Source organism: Polypterus senegalus, chromosome 4 (assembly GCF_016835505.1).
Source record: "Polypterus senegalus isolate Bchr_013 chromosome 4, ASM1683550v1, whole genome shotgun sequence".
NCBI classification, from domain to species: Eukaryota; Metazoa; Chordata; class Cladistia; order Polypteriformes; family Polypteridae; genus Polypterus; species Polypterus senegalus.
The window spans coordinates 247,492,350-247,502,593 of NC_053157.1; the positions used below are offsets into that span (position 1 = coordinate 247,492,350).

The 10,244-nt window shown below is 40.5% G+C and overlaps 1 protein-coding gene across 1 annotated transcript in view; it reads left to right on the forward strand.

Annotated features, from left to right (window-relative positions):
* LOC120528396 (tripartite motif-containing protein 16-like) overlaps nt 1-6,984 on the forward strand; it is a 28,152-nt gene extending 21,168 nt beyond the window's left edge. Inside the window, exons 3-6 of the mRNA XM_039752551.1 lie at nt 1,004-1,237; nt 2,200-2,356; nt 3,622-3,687; nt 4,591-6,984. Coding sequence (XP_039608485.1) covers nt 1,004-1,237; nt 2,200-2,356; nt 3,622-3,687; nt 4,591-5,129 — 996 coding nt within the window. The 3' untranslated portion in view covers nt 5,130-6,984. The remainder of the gene's footprint in view (nt 1-1,003; nt 1,238-2,199; nt 2,357-3,621; nt 3,688-4,590) is intronic.
* The last annotated feature ends 3,260 nt before the right edge of the window (nt 6,985-10,244 follow it).

Genomic DNA, 10,244 nt, shown 5'->3' on the forward strand with positions numbered 1-10,244 from the left:
TTATTGTTATTTGGAATAGGAACTAAATTATTATTATTAGCGCCGCTCTGTGTGTATTTTTTGTTTAATCTGTGATCTGTTTTTATAGTTTTAATACATTGTTCCTCTAAAATAGTGATTTTAATTAGATTATTGGAGTTTATGCCGTATTTCCTAGGTTTTCTACGTGCATTGAGATTGCTTATTACAGTATTAATGGTGTGCACTTTAACGGAAGACTCTATTAAACATTCATCATGTCCTGGCACAGCAGTATTATTTCGGAAGGGGTTAAGAGCAGAGATAGATAGTCAAGAAAACGAATTACCTTCGATATGTTTTCGGAGAGGACCCGGGCGCCGAAACTGTTCGGATGCAGGCCATCACGCTTGAAGAGACGCGCCTTTCCAAAAAGAGATTCCAATTGTTGATGAAACCGACATCCTTCTTCTTGCAGAAACCCTGTAGCCAGTTGTTCAACCCTAGCAGACGACTGTAGTACTCGTTGGATCGTCTGACGAGAGGTAGTGGACCAAACGAAGATCTTTGCCGATGGGGTCCTCTCCTTCGTGTCTTTAATCAAAGCTGCGAAGTCAGCCTTCAGGATTTCTGATTGTCGGTGCCTTATATCGTTTACGCCGGCATGCAAGACGATTGATCCAACTGCCCTCTCCTTGTGTTTCTCGTAGACTGCTGGCGCACGTTTCATTACATCTCGGACGTGAGCACCGGGAAAACAAGAAATATAGATTTTGTATTAGGGCATGCGACATTAAGGTTTCTAACGATAGAATCATATATTATATATATTATTATATTATTATATATTATTATATATATATTATATCAATATATTGTCTGGGTGTCAGTCTTCAACTGACCTTCCTTCTGCAATTAATGTACTACCAATCACTCCAGCCAATTCAAACTGCTCTTCACAACATCAAAATAAAAGCAAATGTGTCTTGGATTTGGTTATTCTTTTCAGGTGACTCAATGCAAAATCTTTTCCCCCTCCAATCAGATCTCTGTGGAAAAAAATCTGGAAGAAAATAAGAAGAGCTTCACTTCTCTGATACGGTGCATTGAGGAAGCTCACAGGAAACTGACTGAGAAGATCAGAGAACAAGAAAAGAGAGAAACGGAGAAGGCTGAAACATTCATAGAGCAGCTGGAGAAGGAGATTGAGGAACTGAAGAAGAGAGAAGCTAAGCTGAAGGTGCTTTCAGAGACCAAAGACCATCTCCACTTCCAGCAGGTGAGAGCAACACTTCACAGGGAGTCTGATCAGACTGGGGAGTGTGGGATGTGAGAAAATTTAGAAAGAAATTTAAAAGATCTGATGAGTTTGTACAACTTGACATAAAAAAGAAATTCAGCTAGGCACAGACTATCTTTTCATATTTCCTTAACATATCAAATATTCTGTTTACAAATATCTCAAAGGTGGTAGAGTCTTGTACATGACAGACAGATGAATCTACAGGTGTTTGTGTGACAAAGTGATTTTTATGAAATTTAAAAGATGACATCTAATAAACGACATTTCTTTTCCAAGGCCATCTTCTGATCTCTCCATCCATAAACCTGATGAGATTCAGATTCTCCAGCATTTCCTCAAAGCCCAGACCCCACAGTCTTGTTCTTCTCGTGTACTTTTATCTCACACTACACACCATAGTCCTGATGTCTGCTATGTTTTGCAGATTTGGTGGTCGCTATATAACTTAACTTGCCGTAGCTCTCTCTACTTTGTGTGGTTGATGATGATGATGATGATGAAGACACAAAGGCTCCCAGGATTTCCTTACAAGTCCCAGTTCTGAGCTGCAGACCTTCAATTGTATAATCATATTGAAGAGCTTTCTCCCTACATGTGTTAGTCTTTACATTTCATTTAATTAAGTTTGTCTCAGAACCATAAAAGCCCAAAGCCTTGTTTGGTGTGCCAAGTGAATTCTCTGTCTTCCTGTCTCAGGGAGTCCTGGGTGAAAAGCTCATTGATAGTTAAGGTTGATAATCTCTGATGCTCCACTACACTTCACCAAATATTCTCTTATAAATAACCAACAAGTCAATGACAGGCATTCTCACCATCTACACCAAAGCTGACTGCCCACCAAACTGATCCTTAATTCAGAAGAGCACCCTCTTATCAGCGTTACTTACTTTTTAATGTCTCCTTTCTGAAATCTCATCCCCTCTTCTCTTCTGATGCAGACTATGTCATCTCGCTGTGTCCTTCCTCCTGATGGAGACTCGCTGAGCTTCACTGTTACTAATGTTTTATCATCTGAGGACCTGAGAAAGGAGCTGTCAGATCTGAAAAAGAGTCTGGAGAAGATCAGCCTGTGGGACATCATAAGGACTCTATCAGGTAGAGTGTCTGGTGACAATTAAATTAGATGGATGTCAGTGCTTTAAAACATCATAACATCTGAATCTGCTTCTGCTGTCTTTAGTGTCCATTACATTCTGCTGGATGGAGCCCATTTTAAAAGATCACGTTCATCCATTTTTAGTTGTGCTCCCCCTGGGCTCTCATGTTTTATATGTCTGGTGTCCTTTCCTCAGAAGTCACGTCTACCACTGACATTAAAAAGGATTTTATGGTGAACCTGGAGGCATCAGCATCACTCAATGTGAACAGGGAGACTGGTCAGAATTGAGGAATATGTGAATGTAGCAAATCTAGAAAGATTCTAAAAAAAAAGCATGTGACCTTAAGCCTACTGCCAAGGCATCTGTGGAGTGGCTTTGTGACAAGTCTCTCAGTGTCCTTGAATCACTGAGCCAATGTCCAGGCTTAAACCTATGGGACATGTGTGGACAAAACCAAAGATGGCAGATGACACGCTTCCCATCCAGTTTCATTGAGCTTGAGAGAATCTGCCAGGAAGAATGGGATGCAATGACAAATGCAGGAGTGTAATGCTTGTAGATTCTTAGTGAAGAAGACTGACTAAAGGGCTTCCAGCAAGTCCCGAATTAAGTGTCTGAATACTTCTAGAGAGGAGAGGTTTCAATTTTGAAATTTTATAAATGTGCAGACCTTTCTAAGAATTTGTGCTTACTTTGTCATTATGAGTTATTGAGTAAAAATGGCAAATTAAAAAGTGAGGGGGTCCTAATTATTTCTAATTCACTACATATTTATTTTTAATATGAATTGTATATAGGGAGACAAGAAAAGATACAGTTGAGCCCCGTATAATTGATGTAAAAAGATAAAATAGTTGTTTAAATGATAAGGTCTTTTCAGACAGTAATCATAATCAGAACTGGCACAAAATGGAGACGGCACCCATTAAGAAGAAACCAGGCCTGAAGGGGTGGAGCCAAAGAAATGTAGCCCAGAAGTGACGTCATTGGAACTGTAGGGGAGGAAGGAGTAGAAGAATTAGGCAACAGCACCAACCCTCGACTCGCGGTGGAATTACAATCGGATAAGCCTTTGTATTGTCTGCTAAGTGCACGTGTGTGACAGGATATTCAAATCGACATTTTGCCTGATTTCTTTTATAGTTCTTACATGTTTCATTTTACCAGTAGCACATTTGTAACATGAGTTAAAGATCTGATCTAACATTACACACTGCTGTCTTCACAGTTTCTGCTATTCTCTTTTCTTTCTATTTTCAGGTGGTGAAGCTCCCAATGTCGCCCTGCAGCATCCTGAACCTCAGATAAGAGACGAGTTTTTACAGTGTGAGTTTGTACTTTGACTGAATGGATCATCAGAACTGAAAATGTTTCTCTTTTATAATCTCAGGCAAGACGTATGATATGAAAGTCTGAGTGTTGTGTGACTGAGAGTCATGAGGCTGAGAGTGATGGGGGTCCTGTGACTGGTGCATTATGGGATAGAGAGGGTCAGGAAATCTGTTGAGTCTGAGTCTTGATGTGCCCAAAAATGTTAAAAAAGAAAAAAAAACATTCCATGAGGTGAACTTACTTTATCACAGCCACACAATAATTTAAAGCTGACAAAAGTCCTCATCATCCTCCATTCTTTACTCCTGAGAGCAGACACTTTGGTTTGAGTTCTCGACTTCACAAATTTTAAACATTAAAACAAATGAAAATGGCAGACAGAAAACTATTGGGGGTCCTTAGAAGTTCAAAGACCTCACTGGACTGTTGTGACATCTCAAACCGACTGATTCCTCTAATGAGGGTCACCGGGGTCTTCAGTCACTCAGTCAAGTCCTCACTCTGCTGTGTTGTGTCGTTGTGTGCCTCACACTGAATGAGGACAATAGAAGAGGAAGAGATGAAAAAGAGTAATTTAATAAAGCCAGCGGTCAGTGTGGACAGTCCATTAGATCTCTGACCACAACCAATGACCTTATGGCGCTCATCATAATTTACGACGACTGAGAAGACTTGCAAATATCTGACATGCCTGCCTATCACTTGTTTTCTTTTGTTGTCTTGCTATGATTTTATTTTAATTCCCACAGATTCTGTCCAATCAAATGAGCTCTTTACTATTAGTTTCTCTTCAGCACAGCTCCTGATTGTTTTTCGTTAATTGTCTGTTGTGCTCCGCCCCCTGTCCCATTACACACTCCCAAATTTCCTCACTCATTTTCTTTTCTCTCCTTTCAGACTTTTGTACACTCACACTGGACATCAACACGGCACAGAGAGACCTCCGTTTGTCTAAAGGGAACAAGAAGGTGACACGTGAGGCAACAGAGGCAGAATATCCTGATCATCCTAAGAGATTTGACTACTGGGAACAAGTTCTGTGCAGAGAGGCTCTGACTGGGACTCGCTGTTACTGGGAGGTGCAGTACAGTGGAGGCTACGTGATGATTGGAGTCGCATATAAAGGTCTGGGCAGGAAAGGAGAGGGCTGGCAGTGCTGCCTTGGATACAACGACAAGTCCTGGAGTTTACAGTGTCATTCCCAATACATTGTGAGTCACAATAACAAGCACACTGTAATCAACGCCCCCTACAGCCCCAGAATAGGTGTGTATCTGGACTGGCCTGCTGGCTCTCTGTCATTTTATAGCGTCTCACACACAATGACCCTCCTGCACAGGTTCAACACCTCCTTCACTGAGCCCCTCTATCCAGGGTTTTTCCTTGGTCTTCACTGCAGTGTAACAATCAGCCGTCTGACACCACGTGACCACTGACCAATACTCTCCACTGGTCACTTGATGTCCCCTCAAGCTCAGGTGTCTTTATGTTTGAAGTTTGGGGTCAAAATGAATTTTACAGGATGTCTGGGAGGGCAGCACCTCTGTGAGTGAATTTGTGGATGAGAATGCAGGATGAGTGCAGCTGTCAGGGTCTTCATTATTATTGGGTCTGAGTAGCCAATCAGGTGTGTGTGTCATAAATGAGGGGCAGTGACACCACAGACCTGCAAATACCAGTCTGACCAGCAGGGATCACTGTTGAGTCACAGCCACATGTCCTTCAGGCTGATACACCAACCACTTCTGTGACCACTGAGTGTCATTGAATGTCACATATCAAGTAGGACAGGCATGTGGTCCTGCTGAAGCAGCGCTTCTTAAAGGTGCTATACAGAGTAAAGATTAATAACCACATTCCAGTGACTATTTAGGAGCACAGAGTGACAGAAGTGACAGGAGAGCTGGCCTCTGAAAAGACATTGTCTGCCCCTCTATCAGTTTCTCAGGTGGTCTGTCACCTCTGAATGAATTCACTGTGAATGTCTAAGGACAAGGACTCACCGCTCAGTCACTTGTCGGCCATACTGATGGAGTTTGGTGTTTTACTGAGTCACTCATTGTCACATTAGACATTAAACTGCACCTCATCCTTGTTGTTCCCACTGTCACCCAACCTCAAGGAGATTTCAGCTGACTGACTTCACCTTCACGATTGGTGTTCAAAGTGTCAATCAGATGTGACACTCTTATCTTTCCACTAACACACACATTCCCAGGATTAATTTACAATTCCCTCAGGACCCCTCAAAGAGCGGCATGTCACCTGATCAGTCTTTGTGAAGAAGCCAATAAAGGCCCAGGCTGACAGCCCCCCACTGTGTATTACAGGCCTCACCAGCAGATGGTGACTATTACTTCTAAATCTGTCATCCTCATGGAGCCTGAGGGGTTACAAGGAAGAGGAGAAGGTGAAAAAAAGAGTGAGGGGTAATAATGATAGAGAAGAGAGTCAGGGTGATAAAGGGTGAGATGAGTGTCCTGAGACAGAGTGAGTCAGACGAGTGTGTCAGTTGTGTGTTTGAGTTTTGTTCCCCCCACCTGATTTTTTCCTCTTTGACTCACCACACACTGACGGCCGTCCTGTGATCATAGATTGTATTCCTCGTTGATCAAATCCGTATCTCAATGTGTGACTGACGTCTGATTCTTTCAGCACTCGATCATCAGACAGGTTGTCACCTAATGAGCTCTTCACTGTTGACCTAAGCCCTGCTACCCTCTTCTCTCTCCTGTGACCTCGGCCATTATTTCAGTCCCCGCTGTGTGACCTCCTAAAGCCACTGGTCTGTCTGGTCACTCAGGTCCTCTACAGGCTGCAGCCAATGTTGTCCTGTCGTCTGGATGTTTGTGTTGGTTGAGGTCGTCTCCTGCTGACCTTGGGGGCTTTTAGAGCTCAGGATTAATGAAATGGAAATGTCAGTCAGCAGTGTGGGCAGGTGGGCATATTCAGGGCAAATTGTCACTTAAAAGTCGACGAGCACACTGGACACATCGTCAGTCACTGATAATCGACTCCACGTCAGCTCCTGTGGCCCTCATCATGTGCTGTCAACTCAGACGCTGGTCATGTGACTTGCACCCTAGTGACATTCCTGGGACTTTCAGGGCTGGGACATCAGCTGATTCTTCTGAAGCCAAACTGCTCCCTCTTGTGGCCTCTCTGCATATTAAACACATGAGAAGTTAGGATGTGAAGTGTTGGGTGAGATCTAAAACAATATTCAGAATATTGGCATTACCTTGAAGGACAGTTTGGTTTTATAAGAGTTAATGTGTGAAAGAATATTTACTTTAAATTAATCTTTTGTTAATTATGATTAGGTGTTACATTTATAGAAATAAATGACTTATTGATGCTTCACAGTTTGTAAAATTTTATTTCTTTATTAATTAAAAATATATAATAAAAAACAAAGGATGACTGTTATTTGTTAAATCTGTTCATTTGGTAACTTTTAATTTGTAAATTCCTCTGATCATATCTCAGGTTTTGTATGTTCTAATGATATTAGGGCTTCTTGTTTATGATTTATCCACTTAAATAAAAGGACAAGAGTCTGCGCGTCTGTCTGTATATCTGTCCAGTCATTTTGTCTCTGTCTTTCCAACAAATGGCGCCTCACAAACATTAGCTTTGGTTTTTTGACTCCCATACAAATCAATATCATCTAGTTGCAGAGCCACAGCACCAGACGTCACCAATGATATTGGTCAGCGATTTTATGACATAATGAGTGTTAATGTGAGTGTGATTAGTGGGCACCATACCAGCCTGTAATATACTGGCACGCAAATGCTTGTCCTGAACTTTGGCAGTTTGTTGTACTTCAGCTCTGCAAATAGAATAGAATATAGCATAGACATATGCATTGTATTTGTCACACCAACAGATGGCACATCACAAATATTAACACTTATTTTATGATTCCCATACCAAATGGCATATAACAGTGACAAATGTATTGCATTTGTCATTCCAACAGATGGTGCATCACCACAAACATTAGTAGTAATGCATTGTACATTTGTGATACACCATCTGATGGAATGGCAATTGCAATGCATTTTATTATTACATACATTTCTAAACACATTCTAAAAGATGGAGCAGTGCAAACATGAACACTGAGATGTACATTTATTACTTAGAATTCAACACATCTTAGATGTGAAGCACATCTAAGCGAAAAGTAAAAAAAAATATATAATTAAAAAAAATGGAGAGTTGATCAAAAAATATAGTGATGCCATATGAATTTCATTCTTAAGTTCACAGCAATAAAAATATAATAATAATAACAATGATTAAGTGCTGGTGACCTGCTATTACTATTAACAGACATGCATTTAAGTTGTTGCTGCTTCATTAGTAACAATTAAAAATGCTGCACAATTAAAAAGATTACTTGCACATTTAAATGAGGTAACGTGCTCACAATCAGAAGGATGACGACAAGTCAAAATTTACATAAAGGGTGGGCACCTTGCAAAACAAAACGAAAACGCTGATTGGTGGAAAAGTTTGTCTGTCAGTCCACAGGGGAAGTTTCCAGTTAAGTGGCCTGCTGAGTGAGGAAAAGTTTTTATGGAATTCTCTTTTAATTAAATTGTTCACACTTCGCACTGTATGTGCAGGAGTGTGTTGTACATAAACAAGCAGCCAGCCATTCCTTTTTTTCCATTGCATGAGCTAATAAATAAATAAATAAATAACCCTGACCGCAAAGTAGACTGGGGTGCTCACCATTAAAAAAAAAATGCAGTGTGGCGCTTGTTAGTTTGCTCAGCTGTGTTGAGATTCTGAATGCCACTTTATCGTAATAACAATCACTAAAACCATGTAGATCAGTTAACATCAAATGTAAACACGGAGAACAAATGAGATCAACTAACATCACATTATAATGTGACCTTGAGAGATGCTCTGGACACAGTGGCTCCCCTTAAAACAAAAGTGATCAAAGCACATAGAAACTCTCCCTGGTTTAATGAAAACACTTGCGCTCTTAAATTAGAGTGTCGAAAACTGGAGCGCAGATGGAGAACAACAAAGCTACATGTCTTTCAAATTGCATGGACAGAGAGTGTTAAAAAATATAAAAAAGCCCTCTTTAAAGCTCGCTCAGAATACTATTCTACAATAATAGATAGCAATAATAAAAATCCTCAGATACTGTTTAGAGCAGTGGCTAAATTGACAAATGGGAATTCAGATCAACAGTGCAAAATACCAACAGATATTAGCAGTACAGACTTTATGAACTTCTTCAATGAGAAAATTTTAAATATAAGATCCCAGATCTCAGCATCACAGTTGTTATGTTGTGGTATCAATGTTATTTAATTTGGGCAGTAGGGGGCACTGTAAAAATATATATATAAATAGAACTGGAAGAGGGATGAGGAGAGTTTCCAGAAGGAGATTGTATGGGAGAGGCTTTTCTATAATAAAGAAGGATTTGAAGACTTCTTTGTGTACTAATCAGTAACAAAATTGGCGACGAGCAGGGTTCTAAGCAATGATGGACGCTTCTACTGTTCCACTACCAGCTGCTTTTCTTCCCTGTCCAGGAGAGCCCACGCTTCCGTTTGATACATGGATGAAAATATTTGAAAATTATTTACTTGTTATTGGGGCAGATGGAGACAACTGGACGGAAGCCAGGAAACGAGCTTTGCTTCTGCACTGTTTGGGCACTAAAGGACACATTCTTTTGTATACATTACCAAATACAGGTAACACATACGCAGAGGCCGTAGCGGCGTTGAAGGCGCATTTTCTGCCCAAGTGCAATGTGGTTGTCGAACACCATAAATTTTGTAGTAGAGCCCCACGACATGACGAAACTGTGGCTCAGGATATTTCTGCGTTACGAGATCTTGTATCTACCTGTGATTTTAAAGATAAAACTGATGAAATGTTACGGGACCAGTTGGTAGAAAAGGCAGCCTGTCCACGTGTCCGCGAGAAGTTATTATTTGAACATGACCTCACTCTTGAAAAGCGGTGATGCTAAAGCAAATTGAAGCTGCTAAAAATCAAGCAGGGATCCTGACGGCCTCTTCTCCAGCTTCAGTCGATGCAGTTCAAAGCACGATGCTATCTGTTGAAAAGGCAATATATTATTTATGTGTTGTACCCCCTTAATTAGTTGTCTTCCGCCTTGGTTTATTGGTTGTTGTGGTTGGCCCGTGGTGAGTTGGAACTTGGCCAATCACGGGGCTTCACTTTGAACATTTAGATTAGTTTGGTGGCGTCTGAGCAGTAGAGTAGGAGCTTCGTTTAAATGTGAAAGTTTGCGTAATTGATTATAAAGTAAGTGGAATTCGTTTATCCTTAAAGTATATTGTTTATATGTTTACATTTGTAATAATATTGACGTTTGAAGAAGTTAAAGTATAGTTGAACAGACGCTATATGGAGTTTCTCACATTGTTTGTTATGTAATTGCGGTATTATCGTTTCCTCGTATATAATATGTATATCTATTAAGAATAATTACTTTTTAAGTTGAGTAAATGCTTTATTGTTTAACGTTCTAGTAATTT